The sequence below is a fragment of the Teleopsis dalmanni genome, chromosome 2 (genome assembly GCF_002237135.1).
Source record: "Teleopsis dalmanni isolate 2A chromosome 2, ASM223713v2, whole genome shotgun sequence".
Lineage (NCBI taxonomy): Eukaryota > Metazoa > Arthropoda > Insecta > Diptera > Diopsidae > Teleopsis > Teleopsis dalmanni.
Window position 1 is genome coordinate 179,468,255 of NC_051847.1, and position 15,549 is coordinate 179,483,803.

At 28.2% G+C, this 15,549-nt stretch overlaps 1 protein-coding gene across 1 annotated transcript in view; it reads right to left on the minus strand.

The window, feature by feature from the left end:
- Positions 1–1,551: 1,551 nt before the first annotated feature.
- LOC119680457 overlaps positions 1,552–15,549 on the minus strand; it is a 40,532-nt gene continuing 26,534 nt past the window's right edge. Inside the window, exons 5-8 of the mRNA XM_038093275.1 lie at positions 5,100–5,271; positions 4,742–4,959; positions 4,307–4,657; positions 1,552–3,904 (exon numbers count right to left, since the gene is read on the minus strand). Of these exons, the coding sequence (XP_037949203.1) occupies positions 1,584–3,904; positions 4,307–4,657; positions 4,742–4,959; positions 5,100–5,271 (3,062 nt within the window). The 3' untranslated portion in view covers positions 1,552–1,583. The remainder of the gene's footprint in view (positions 3,905–4,306; positions 4,658–4,741; positions 4,960–5,099; positions 5,272–15,549) is intronic.

Genomic DNA, 15,549 nt, shown 5'->3' on the forward strand with positions numbered 1-15,549 from the left:
CTAGAGATACCTATCTGTTAGGGGCTCCGTAAGCGCTATCAAATCAACCTTTTATATAGACGTCTACAGGACGGTGTTAGTAATATAGTTTTCTAAAAAAATGAGATACATACCAATATTATTGACCACAATATGTTTACAGTGCGTTTCATGCGGTGGTTGTTTGCAGTTCAATAAGCTATACTTGTAACTTGCCTTGAAATGGGTAATATATTAAATGGCTACATATTTATTCTATCAGATAAGTAAGCTGCTTTAGAGTTTCGGAGTTTAGTCTAATTTATATCCACTACTTTGTTTTGAGTTGTAAAGTATCTCGCTAATGATTAAGAAGACTATTAGAAAATTGCAAGACTGATGTGTTAGATGGAGAGGATGCCATAAAAATATTTTCTGAAACATCTGAGTAATCTGGACATACTTCTAGTATCATATATGAATGAACAATTGTAATCGGCGAGCACATAATAGTTAAGAAACAGATGGATGAAATCAACGATATGTAAATTATTATCATATATTATATATCATTATCAAATTCCCTTAAATTAGAAAAGGTCAGCGATTTCATATCATTTCATGGTGAGCTTTACATCCGGTTAGGAAACCACAAGGAAATTGAATATTTATGGTTTAAAGAATAGTCGGATTAATGTATCGGAGCCACTCGTCGAATTTAACTCCCAAATACCATTGGTTACAACCAAAACGGACTATAAAAGTAGATTCCAGCGAATTAAAACAGCAACAACAACAACAATTACATTCAATATTTGCTTTAATGACTCTTTAACTTATACTTAATAAAAACAATATATATGGAGTTTAATATTTTTATTAATACTATTTATTATAAACCAATATAAGTAAAATAAAACTTAAGACTCTTTATAAATATATTTTTATATATTATTATTAATTTGCATACATTATATTTTTGTTATTGTAAGTCATATAAACTTCATTGTTAAAAAATAATATTTATTAAAAAATTATTTTCGTTGGTTTGTTCGTTTCAGATTTGATATATTTAAAACAAATAATTTTAAAACATTTCAATATTATTTTAAAAAATTTTGAAAAATGAAATAAATTTTCCTTTATTAAATGCAATAACAAGTATTTTGATTTATATAAAAATTATAATATATGATATGTTTTTAATATTTTTGGTTACATGAATTACTTATTAATATTTGACTTTAGTAATTATTTATGTTCTAAACAAATTTAATATTATAAAAAGTTACAACATTAAAAACACCAATTTTTTTTTATTTTTATATATAATAAATTTACAGTCTTAAATAAACGATTAAATATAAAACTCAATAACAATTACAAAACCATTTAAAAATAAGTTTTAACTAAAATATGTAATTTATATATAAAAACTAGTTGATACTCATTACACAAAAGTATTAAAATACAAATTTACAATATTTGACACACAAATAATTATTTTCATTAGTAAATAAATTAAATACAACTGCATGCATTACATACAAGCAAATATAAAAAAATTTTTTTTTCATTAAAATTTTTAATTTTTTTAAAAATATATTATTTTTAATTAATATGGTTTAACAATTCATATAGTTGTGTTCATCGTCCTGAATTTCATTATCGTTATCTATTTCCTTCTCCGTTTTATTGTTCTGCTTAAGAGCATCAGTCTCCACATTATCTCCAACATTTTGATAAACCTCTGCCTGCACTTCCAGTTGTGCTACTTGTGGGGTTGCCTGTTGCTTGGGCTTGAAAGAGCTGCAAGTTGGTGAAGCCTTCGTTAGCTTACCATATATAATATTGGAACGTTCATTGACTTTGATGGGCTGTAAGGTCACACCATTTTGATACTGATGATCTTGTTCTCTAGCTTCCATGATTGTATTTAAGTAACTGCTACTCTGTGATGTGGAGAGATTTTGACTTGTGTATACTGGTATATTTGATGGAAAAATTTGGTAGTGTTCAGAACCAGTTGGACTAGTTGGGGTATTTAAACGTTGGCAGGATGACATTGGAGAAGGAAATACAATTTGATGTTTTTCATCTCCAGGTGTGGAGTTTGGTGTAAATACTGGTCGTGGTGGTGGTGGTATAAGATAATTATCCATAAGTGAACCAGGTGAACCAATACGACAACCAAATCGACGCAGTTCTTCATGGTCGGAATGTGTGCCGGAATCACCTAATGATGTACCACTGCAATTGCTGCCTGTACTTAATCTACCAGAAGAGGAAGATGATGAAACACTTTGTAAGCTTAGAGAGCTTATGGGACGCTGAGAAGACTTGAAACTTGAGCTAGTGGTTATGGAAGATTTGGTTTCATCCAGTACACTATCGGCACAAGAGTTTTTATCTGCTAAATGCGGCGTTGATTTATGACGTGAAAACAGTTTTTTGAGTTTCTCGAAAGGAGTTTCACGTTTCATTTGAGACTTTACTTGGTCCTGTATGCGTTCGTATTCTTTACGTAATTGTTCGATTTGTTCTTGTTTTTCACGGAAACTTTGTTGCACATCGTTACGATGTTTCCATTTTTCAACCAGTAGTTCTACATCGCGTATGGATAGAACATTATTCTTAAAATCGTGCATTATCTCAGCAAGTTCATCGTCTGCATTTGAACGAGTCGAGCTGGAGGCATCAGAGGCAGAGCGTTTTAATGTACCATAAGTTGGATTATTTGCTAAACGATGTGTTGAGCCGTTTACGCGATTAAGGCTGTTACGGGTTTGTGGCAAAAGTTCTTCCTCCACTGGACGATTCGAAGGTTGAAATAGGTAGTTACCATCATCCATTATTGCACCAGCATTCGTGGCGGTTTTGTTAATTACTGGTATATTGGAAGGTTGTAACACATAATCATTGCCATTAGCGATATTGCTACAGTTTTCTAATAATTGTGAGCACTCCTGACTGAATTTGTCAGTTTGGTAGGGTGAATCAATAACATCAATGGATTTATTTTGTTCTTTCGATTCAAAGTATGGTGGCTCATTAATACAGAGTTCATTTGTAGTTTCTTCTGGGCCTGTTACAACTTTATTGGTATCAAAGTTTTTATACACATCTGCTGAAGAACCCTGCAAATTTTCATCTTCAGTTTCGACGCTGATATAATTTAAATTTGAAATAGCCAAAGTTTCTATTTTTGGTTTCGTGTCTGGAGTATTTTCCCGTTCAGATCCACTTGACATTTCCATATACTCAGCTGTTGGGCCAGGAGCGACATCATGACCTCTTTGAGGTTTATTTGGCACTATTTTCGGAGATGAGGGTGTAGTAGATTTAACAGCCTCAATAATAACTTTATTGGCATTTGTTTTACCATTAATAGTTGGACCGCCTGGGGTATTAGTATTGCCAATGCCTTTAAAGTAATGATACATTGTCGTTAGTTCATGAAATTCAGAGAAGCTCACAATATTTTGTGCCAATTTATGATGACCTTCTTGATCGGATAGCTCAGCAGGAGTTTTGCCAGCACAGTTACGTATGCCACAGGCGGTATCACCACCAGGGCATTCCATCAATTGTATGCACAAGCGATTTAAGCCCCAACGTGCTGCAAAATGTAACAAAGTGGGATATTCTTCTGGGCTGGATTCGCGTATTGTGAGGAAATTTTGTTTTTCATATGGACCATTCAGTAAATGAAAATTGGGTGGCATATTTTTTTGAAAGCACTGCAATAAATGCAAATCTAATGCATCGCGTTCTGTTGCGCCAATTCCCAATGAATGACACATAAACTCAATGGGCGAATCTTCAGTGCGTAATAGCTGTTCTAGTTCACGTAAGCGACTTTCACATTTAATGGGACGAGCACCGAGACTCTTATCATTCTTTTCGATGCGTATCTCAACCATTGTAGAAATTTCCATGCAGCTTTCTAAAAGGAAATAAAAATTTTATAATTAAAAAATAATAATCATATCAATATTAAATATTACTTATACGCAAATTATTAAAAACTTATTGAATTAATTAAATAAAAATTAAAAACAAATATAATAAAAAAATTAAAAGTTATAATTAATAAATAGATTTCATAAAATAAAATTAATAAAAACATAAAAATTTGATAATGAATTTGATAAATTTATAAATTTATTTATTCATAAATAAATAATATAAATTTATTTATTTATAAATAAATAATAAATTTTTTTATTTAAAATAAATAAATTTAATAGAAGAATAAAAATTCGATAATAATAAAAGAAAATAATTTTATACGAACTCAATAAAATATATTATATATATTACATAAAGTATATCAAATAATGTTTACCTGGTACAGAAAATTGTATAGTGTATGGATTGCGACACTTGAAATTACGGATTTCAATTAGTTCTCCAGACTTTTCAACTACGATTTTTAGTATATCATCCTTTTCTAATGGTTCCACTAACATAGCCACTACCTTATTTTGACCAATTTTAACTTTCTTTGGCAGTATGGTGAAACCTTCTGAACAGCTGGAAAAACTACGTGAAATGCTATTGCTATTGTCATGACATGGTGGGCGTTGGCAAAGTGCACGTCCTAGTATATCTGTTGCTATACCAAGAATATTACTTATTTGTGCCTGCTCATTATCACGTAAAACACAGCGACGCCATTTATTGTAACTTGGAAGAGCTAAAAGGGTGTCCGAGAGAGGAGGAGAGGAAAGAATTCATTAGTAAAATTCAATTAGTTAATTTGAATATATAATTAACTCACCTGTCTTTTGAATTTCTCTAACTTTTTCCTCACTGACATCCAGTAGAATGCCTAAAACTTTCTCAACGCGTATAATCGCAGAGAGTTGGGTCATGAGAAAAGAGTGTGAAAGTGCCAATAGAGCGGGACACAAAATAACAATTTGTAGTGCTGTATTCTGATATTTGTTTGCGATCTCATCACTGAAAGGACCATCTTCGATTTTAATATGCAGAAAGCTATAAATAAATTTTAAAAATTTCGTTGAAAGTTATTAACTTCTATTACAATACTTTTTTATAATCTTTACTCCATTAATGTACGGAACAAATTAAGAAGTATTTATTGAAATGCAATTTTGGTGAAAGTTATTACTTACTTGAATGGTTTTCGTCCACGTTGTTTGGTAATTTTGTCGAAATGATTTTTTAGAAAATTTGCACGTACAATTGCACGTTCACTGTGCTTGGCCGTCACAATCAGAATATCGTCCATGTTATATGGCGAACCGAAATTGGCAGCAGGTGAGTTGCTCACAGTACCGCAGTTATCTGCAAAATAAAATAAAAATTAAAAGTCAAATTGTCTGTAGGAAAAATTGAAATTGGAAAGGTAATTTTGGCTTATATGTAAATAAATTTGTATTTGTTATGGATTTTTTTCTTTTGAATTTCGAATATGCAACTGATAAGCTACACGACTGACAAAAACAAAAAGTGATAATTTATTAGTTTACTTAGGACTTGACTTCAGCGATTTATGTTACTAATTTATAAATTTTGTTTATTTTCTTGTTTGATTATGTCGAACGGTGACAGCAAATATTCCAATGGTATTTTTTGTTGGTGGCCGACCGATGTCGATATTTAAGAGTTTATGCAATTCCAACAGAATTAATAATATCTGTTCTCTTCTGCATATTTTTTTAAGCGATAAGTTCTTTTGGGTCACGAAATATGCCAGAAATTCGTGATAATTTTTATATGCAAAGATATTTAAAAAAACAATATATGAATTTATAAAAATTTTTTCATTTGTTGCATTTTGTATATTTTATTTTTTGCAGAATAATATAGAAAAATACATCATTTTTAAGTAACCAGAATGCTTTTATACGATATACGAGTAACAAACTTCTACTTACAGAAGTTTATAAACATCAGTTTCTATTGCTGTACGTTTGGTTTCTATATAATAGATTTTCTATATAAATAGTTTATCTACAGCAATTACTAACTAAATTTAGAGAACGTATGAGAGTAATCGCGTTATAGTCATACAGAGATATACATTAAGATATGCGTACATATACCATATATGTTATTCTCAGAGCTATTCACATTAAAAATCTGTAAAAATGTTCTACTCAAGACTATATTTGATGAAAAGGCGATAAATATTGTGCTAATAAAATTATAGTGCATATTAAAGAAATAAACAAGAAGACATACACACATGTCTTCCTTAGAGCTGACCACATAATATAAATTATTAGAAGTGTTCTCTTCAGGACTACATTCGGTAAAAGTGCATACCATCGCGCTTATAAAATAAAAATAGTCTATGGTATGGAACTTAACGTTTCAGTTAAATCATAAAGCTGGGGAGTAGTGTTTCTGTACTACACCGTATTTATGTGCATTATAATACCACATAAAATACAGTAATATAATTAAGTAAGAAAGAATGTCATTTGTCGTTGGTAGATAACATACAAAATTTTCATTTATTAATGATTTGTGGCTTCAATTTTCCATAAAATTAAATTAAATTAAATTAAATAGTAATAAATTTGTAGTAGATTGTTAAAAAATAAATAGCTTCAGTAGTAATTCGCGTGAAAAGCAAAATTGTTTCTGATAATTGTTTCTCTTGTGCATATAAAAAAAAATATAAAAAAGAATATAAAATTAATACATTATTTAAAGTGCTTTTTAATAACATAGGATTGTACCTTAATAGCATTGGTCATAGAATATAATTACTATTTACTATATTATAAACACTTATGGTCAAAGAGATGTGCGAATTATAGTATTTTTATATAGAGTATACTCATAAAGTAATATGTTTTGTATCAACGCTTAGTATAATTAATATTATTTTTATGAATGTCTAATATACCAATTAAGTAATTTTATGATTGACTGTTCTATATTATGAATATAAGTAAAACCATTTGTTAGGTAATACGAAAGTAATCTAATATTTAATCTGATTTATATCGTTTGTGCAAGTGTGTTATTTATACGGGTATGTTATGTTTATAGACGAGTGATATATATTTATATACAAATATATTTACATTTAGTTATATACCATAATAGAAGCAATAATAATTTAGTTCACTAAACACAGTCTAAATCTTCTTATGCAAGGACATATTAAGAAGAATTTCACAACTGTGCTTTTAATTAATATTTTGTGCATTTCAGTTAAAAAAAATATAAGAACACTCAAGTGATTACAAAGTTAACATAAATAAATCCTTTGAAAGTCTTTACTTAATAGTACATAAAAAAAATTTTATATCGCTCTAAAACAGACAGTAGATTCAGAAAAAAATCATCAAAGCGCTGGCGCTGCAACATATTCTCATTTTACAGAGATGGGCGCCAATTTAGGAAGTAGCTCAGCATCCGCATAACATTTGTGAAGACATGTCAACCGAATGTGGTGTCACATAAGGGAATATCCCTTATGACATATACAGTTTGAAATGCGGGATAATTATATATATTTTAAATATTCTTTTTTTACATTTTCCCTGTTACTTGAGTTGTTTTTATATTTATTTATTTTACAATTTTTATTTTAAAAACTGTTTTTGCTTCGTTTTAAACTAAACTTAATATGGTATTATGATTTTTGCATAAGATTAAAGAATAAGCACTCAATCTTTTTTAATAGGGAACTAAGCACGTGAAGGGACTGGGGTTACGTGAGGTAAGTGAGGACCTTAAGTTCTTGGTTTCTTAAATTCTTGATAATATTTTTGCAAAATATTCTAGTAAGTCAAGTTGATATTATAAAAATGTATTAACAAGAATTATCTGTGTTGGTTTGCGGCCCTATACCCCACTAGGGCAAATGGACACTAAGAAGAAGTTAGTAAGCGACGATTTAATATATTTGCTGACTGTAGCATATCAAATGTAATATACATATCATTGTTATGCAGTACATTGTCTAGTTTATTTTTTTTATTTGCAATTGTATATTATTTTATTTTTTCAACTTAAGACTTTGTTTTTAAAATATTGTAATCATTAAGAGGATAAACAATCAAATTTATTAAATTGTATAAAACCTTACATTTTTTAATGAAAAATTTTTTTATTCATTGAAAGGAATTGACAAAAAATATATAAAGCTATAAGAGTGAGAAAAATTAATATTGATTAACAACGTAATGAACATTCAGTAATTGAGAGAATTTAGAATTCGGTTTATATAGACAAGTTAGACTACTTTAAAAAAAATATTTATTTATATTAGGATTTTTATAAAAAAAAGTTAGGAATTTTTCAAATAGATTATACATATTTCCGATATGCAAATAATGAGTAGTGTCAACTTAGTTTAGTGTTTTTACTGTTCAAAGGACTTTTTGTTGTATTATAAATATAACAGTTTCTAATGTTTGTATAAAATATATTACCGATCCATGGGTCAGTTTTTGTGAAAATTAAAATAAACGTTTGTTTAATATTTTTTAATATCTCCTTGAGAGTCATCATCAAGATCAGGATCTAACATAAACTAATATTAATAAAATGTATATCTAAACATCATGCTCTTGATTACGTTGTCTATTCTGCAAAAACCCAGATCTAGAAATAAATTCAAAATTTAATATAATACAGGTTCTTCTTTTTGTTTGTAGTGTTTGGATTGGTATACAGTGCTATACTTCAAAGTGTTAAGTAATCGGTGCACTTAAACAAAAATACTTCTGAATATGAATTATTACCTTTGACGACACACAGTATATAAAGTAAAACTTTTAAAATTTTTGTAATTTCGTTCGTTATTTATATAAAGCCGGTATATATTATATATATATAATATATCATATTATATATAATATATTTTTTCATTGTATGTTTAAAACTATTTTTTTATACTCGCCTTCCTTTAAGAGCATACTTCCATCGTCTACTTTTAAATAAATTTTATACAATAATCATCTCTTCTGCATAATATTTTATAGTAATTTAAATACTATATTATCAACATAAGTTATTTAATTTTATTTTTGTTTTAAATAAATGACAACGTATAAATAAAACTTTACTTAAAATGTTTATAAAAAAACTACACATAAATTTAGTCACGTTTTGGGCATTTAAATAAATCTCAATAAACATTAACAAAGCACAAATGATGTAGACAATTCAGAACTTATGTTTATTTTGATGTTGCCGTTGACAAACAACAATCTTAACAACAATTTGAAACAAAATCACAACAATTTATATGACGATTTTACCAAAAAAATATATATCTATATATATTTATAATTTTTTAAAGCATTTCGACTAAAGTTCTGACAAAAATGTTGGCGCGAAAATGCAATTTGAAAACGAAGAAAACCGTTTGAATCGTGATTTGTGAAGCGGAGGAAGTTAATGCTGATGTTATCTCTTGGCCAAACACAAAATTACTGCTGCATTTGCCTACTGTTGCTGAACTTTTTGACACCCACAAAAGCGGTGGCACCAACAACAACAACAACAATATCACTACAAAGTATCTTCTCATATATATAAAATATCAGGGGAAACGGCGAAATATCGAAGCAGCAAAAATGAAACGTCTTCCTTCCATATGAACTACTACAGTGCATATAAATTTGTTATTCCATAGTGCATATTCATACATTCATATAGCTCATTATAAAAACACAAATATATATTTTTTCTGCATTAAAAAAGATTTTTAAAAAATTTTCATATACATATACATATATATATAGTATATTTCGCTGTCGTAGTATATAAAGATGCAAAAATAGCGACAAATTCCCTTTTCTGTAGCCTTTATGTTTTGTTTTGTTTGATTTGTTATGTTTGTTTTCTTCGGGAATTACTGCTTGACATGTCTGCCAAGTCGATGGCAGTTGCATCTTTTATTTTGTCTTATTTTTATAATTTTTAATACAATACTTCATTATTTTTGTACTATAAAAGTTTTGGGTTCCACCAACTTCATTAAGTAAAGCTGTTTTAATCTTTTGCATTTTTATTTTACTTTCGATTATTAATAAAAATTCCAAATTAAAAACCAAAACACAGTTGACAACATAATTAACTGGAAATACTTAACAAAAATGCTTTGAATTTTTGACTAATGCGGTTTTAGTTAGAAAATCAAGACCCTTTTTATATATGTCAACCATGAGAAGATACATAAATTTATGACAATATAGTCATATATAATATAATATGTACTACTACATAACAACAAATTTTTACTTGAGATACAATTCAAATAAAAAATTATATATGGACATGTGAAAAAATGTTAGAATAATGTAGATATTAAAATTATTGTAACAATAATTATATATATAATATAGTTATTATTCTTTTAAGTTTGCTTTGTATCATCTTCAAACTAAAAAAAAATATAATATCATTCGAAGTATATAGGATAATATATAGGGTTATCCACTGCTTGGTTGTGTTTTGACAGTACTGTATCAGTGACATTTGTCAAATAGAATTGCTATCTAAAGTTCCATAAGTTAATCTTCAAAAGGAGTCAAAATTATTAAAACTTACTACCAATGGTGACGATTTTTCACCTCGCATCTTTTTCAGTAATGAAGCTCATATTTCGCTTAGTGAAGATTTCTACAAACAAAATTGTCGGGTAGTCATTGTATGAGGTGGTTTTGGATCTGGAAATGTAATAAGCATTTACATTTTTGTTATGAAGAAGGTGGCACTATTAATTCTGATCGCTACAGCTATATAAATACCATTTTTTTAGTGTGCTATTGAAGATGGGGTTGTGAAAGATGTGTGACTTCAACAGAACTGTGTCCCTGTTTTGTCAGTGTTGTGCAAGAAAAGAAGAAGGAAGTGTGGCTTTACTTCTTGAATTGAGCACCAAAATCATACGATTTGCCATTATTCGACATGTTCGACATTACGTTAAAAGAATTTAACACTATAAGATGACCTGCGAAGGACATTTGAATGATGTTGTGTATCACGTCTCATTCGAATAGTGGGTAGTACATGGTTGTTGAAATTGATTGTTCTATTGGGATATCTTTAAAAAGTTTTCTATCCTTTTGTAAAATGTTGAAAATTGATTATAATCCTTGAGTAAAACTTAACAATTTGTTTAGAAGAAGCACATTTAGTTTCCTGAAATTAGAAAAGAGATAAGCGTGCGCTGGGCTACGATGGAGAATATGTGACGTATTGTCTTCTGCATTCAGATTGTAAAACTCAAATCCAAATAATTTTACGAAAGTTTTGTGTTTGATTAAAGCAGAGGTTCTATGAACCACTTTTTTTGTTTTTCTTCCCCAGTTGTGGATGTTGCATCATATTATACAGAAAAGCGAAATTTAAAAATGCCAATAATTAAAAATTCTATAGGCACTATGTATTATTTTTGTAATTACATTTTTTTTTGTATTGGATGAAGTGCACGATATTATAATCGTTAGATTATTGTACATTGAAATTGTTGAATCTTATTTGGATTCAAATAAAATTTCACACTAATTCTTCGTTTTTAGCACTGGATAGTATGAGAATCAAAGCTTCCAGTGGTTCAGAGCACTTAAATCTTAACGAAGGTTACAAATAAAAATAAAAAATATTCACTTTAATGTACATAACTTGAATTTACAGTTTTTAAAAATAATTTTTAAATTATAAAAAAATATATAAAGACTGGGAAACCAAAAATCAATCGATTCGTTTGAATGAATTGTCATAATTTGCGATGCAAAATCCATCTTCATCAATGACATTGAGACAGTCCGCAAAATACAGTAGCGTAACGACTTTTACGATGAAAAATTAAAATAACAATAAAAAAATGCATTTTTGAAACATTGAAGTCTGACAGAAATAAGAGTTTCGTGCAGAATATAAAAACCCTAAAGTAGAAACATCTGTTAAGTGTTATGTGGCGCAGACTTTGAGTTGCAAGAAAAATGCACTCCTTTGTTTTTATATTTATAAAATAATTGTTGACTTTTTGTTTATAAATAACAGCATCGATATTTCAATTTTTTGCAATTTTAATTTTTGATTTTTTTTTCTTGAAAGATACAATTGCAGATTCAAAGCAGATGTGAAGTATTTAAAGTAAAGAAATTTTGAGATATTTGTTGGGTGTTTAATACTGATGTAGTTAATGGAAGTTTCATATTAATATAAATATCGAACACATTAGCATATATAATTAATACTTTTTTTTTAGTTTTTATTTATATACATCTCTTATTATTATTCATATTGCATTCTTATCTCCGTAAAATTCATTATAATCAATAATCGGCACTACAGCTCACATAAGTTTTGATCTGCACTCATTTTTAGCTGTGCAAAGTTAAATTTTTTAAATTTTTAAAATTTTACTTTAAACTATAGTTAATTCTGCATGATATTGATAAATTGTTGTATGACACGAAAACAAATTAAATAATTTTTAAAAAGAAATTCAGTCGAGTAAAATTGCTTCTTACTCACTTTTTGCTTGATACATATCGATGTATTCATAATCATTAATAACATTATTTCGTTTGAAGAAATCACAACTTATAAAAAAATTACAACTTTTACAAGGTTTTCTATTGGATTCCGTCATTTTTTTAATCAACTTCAAAATATTAATCCGCCAACACTTAAATTGAAACTAAAATGCTAATTTGTCAACAACAGCCCTCATGGCAAGTGTTTAATTTATGCTTGATTTAACTAAACTAAACTCTAACTGGCATAAAATCTTTGAAATGTCTTAATTAATGTAACGAGAAATATTTTCCTTATATTTTTTAATTAATTAATTAATTGAGTAGAGTAAACAGGCACGCGTTAGTTATTTGTGGTTGTGATTGAAAAATAAAAAAAAAATTTAAAAAAAAATGTGCATTTAAGAATAATTATTATTATGTTCTTTTATTAAATATTAAATATACTTTTGAAATAGAAATTACGGCAATTTAAACATGAAACATATTAAAGATCTATTGTGCGCATCACATAACTTAATCCTATTTTAAACAACAAAATATTTGATATCTAATGTATTTGCCGCCATGAAATATAGTCAGTCGACTACGGTTATGTCTGGAAATGGCTAGAAATACAAAGTACATTTCAAAGTATGGAAGATGATAAACACAACAAGACGAAAATGGAATTTGTACACAAACTTTTCATCTTCAACCTCTCTTCAAAAACTAATGGTCAAACCATAAATGAAGAGTTCATATATAATTTATTATAGTTATGAGATCATCATTGCAGTATGATTTTGTTACAGTAATACAGCTTAATCCACGCTTAAAAAATGCTTCAAAAACGTTTCAAAATCTTCAAAAATTTGAAACATCACCCTTAAGAAAAGATTCAAAATATCCTAGTATATTATAAAATAGAATGTGCATTTATAACAAGTCATTAGGTCATCTTAGCAGTATGACTGTGACACCTTCAGTAAAGCAACTTAATGCACGCATCAGAAACTTCAAAAATACCAAAACATTTCAAAACATCTTTATTAACAAATTTAAAATTCCTTGATATATTAGAAACTCTGATATACATAAAGATTTTTCTATTGAAACCATCATTACGAGTATGTCTACGTTAAAGTATCTTTGTAGATGGTAGTAGAAAAAGTAGAAAGTAGTAGAAAATTAGATGGTAGAATGAAGAAGTCAGCTAATTACTTTCACAGGTGAGATAAATTCTACATCTAAAAATCGCTAGATTATTTTGTAGAGTTGATCAACAACAAAGGGTCTTAGCGACCTATATTACATTAACTTTTAGTAATAGAAAATAATTTAAAGGGTTGAGCTAAAATTAAAATATTTTATATCAAATATATTTGTTTAATTCCTAACTATATTCCATGCATCAAAATATATATAAGTGTATATAAGTGTTTAATACTATAAAAACTAATCATTTAAAATTTATTTTTGTGAAACTTCTTTTACAAAATTATTGCCATTATGATAACAAGTATCAAATTAAATTCAACTTTGTCTTAATTTTGTACACTTACGAGTAAATCACTGTAATCATCTCTGAGATACATTCGTTTAAATAAAGGAATCAAAGCGTTTCACTCTCATGTGTGTGCCCTATTTAAGTGAAGTAATGTAACTTAAAAGGAGATAAAGTCAAGCTTGGGTCAATTTGAATTAATGCCATTGTTTGTGACAGTTTGTGCTATAAATCACAAACATTAAATATTGTAAAAAAATGGGAAAAAAGGAAAAAGAAGTTGAGTTAATGCGGGATTAAGCATCTTTTATTTTCATTAAAAAATAACAGCAAACAGACTAAGATTCCCAAAGAAATTAGAGCAAATTAACCCTAATGGTGTGTATGAATATGTGTGTACGTAAGTAAATGAACCGATGTTAATCAAAATTATATTGTTAAATATTTTGTCAACTTGTGCAACTTAATTAAATTATACAACGAAAGGGTAAAGTATTTAAAGCCGAATTAAATTTGATATATGTTTTTAAAGGGTTTTATTTTAATTGGCTTATTTTTTTTAATTTTCTGTTTAAATTTCTGAAAGTTTTTTTTTTGACATTTTTTAATATTATTAATTTAAATTATGTAGTAAAAATCGTTAATGATTTAGTTGTGTCTTTATTCATTTTTTAATTAAATATACTTAGTTAAACCTAATCTGCTTTAGAGTAGGTCTCTAAGCCCTGTTGCGTCAATAAAAAGTAGTATAGAATCTACTTTACAGAGTTTTATTGCCGCTTCCGTAAGAATATACATTCCCAGGTGTCTATTCCATATGTGCATTAGCGCAGGGCATTCTAATAGCACATGTGTGGCCGACTCCTCATTCTCTTCACAGAATCTACAGTTTGCATCTGTAAGTATACCCAATCTTGAAAGGTGGTATATTAGTTTAGAGTGCCCTGTTAGGATTCCTGTGATGATTCTGTTTTTCTTTTGATAGGTTCATACAATCCTGGATTGTGTTAATCTTGGTATATTTTCTCAGTTACCCTTTTTATTCTTGTTCTCCCTTATTTTTATGAAAGAAAGAAGTGTATTATGGTTCCGGCCCCATTATCGGTACCTGGCTAGTTTATCAGCGTATTCGTTTTCGCATACGCCAGTATGTCCCGGTACCAAAAGATTGTTTTAAAATGTTTTGAAATATGGTGAAAGTTTAAGTTATTGTTTTGTTGTTGGCATATTGCAATAATATATTAAATTGTTTATTATATTTAACAATAACTAAAAAAACTTTTTAATTTCATTTCGATTTATTTTGAACGAAACTTCTAATTTATTTAAATAATTATTGAAATAAATTATTGTTACTATTTATCCTGTGCTCAACAAATGCTCTTAAGAGATAAGTGATAAAGCTAAGCATACTTACTTCACCATTAACTTTAATTGCTCTGTTTTGTTCTATTTAAATCGTTTTATTTATTACAATATATGAGTATATTTATGCATTTTTCCCAACACATTTGTAAAAATTTTTTGACCTAAAAAAATATCTAAGCGCGCTGTAAGCTAAAAAATTGTTATTTAACACAGATTTATGTGCTTTCAGTTAGAAATGCATCTTCACAGAAC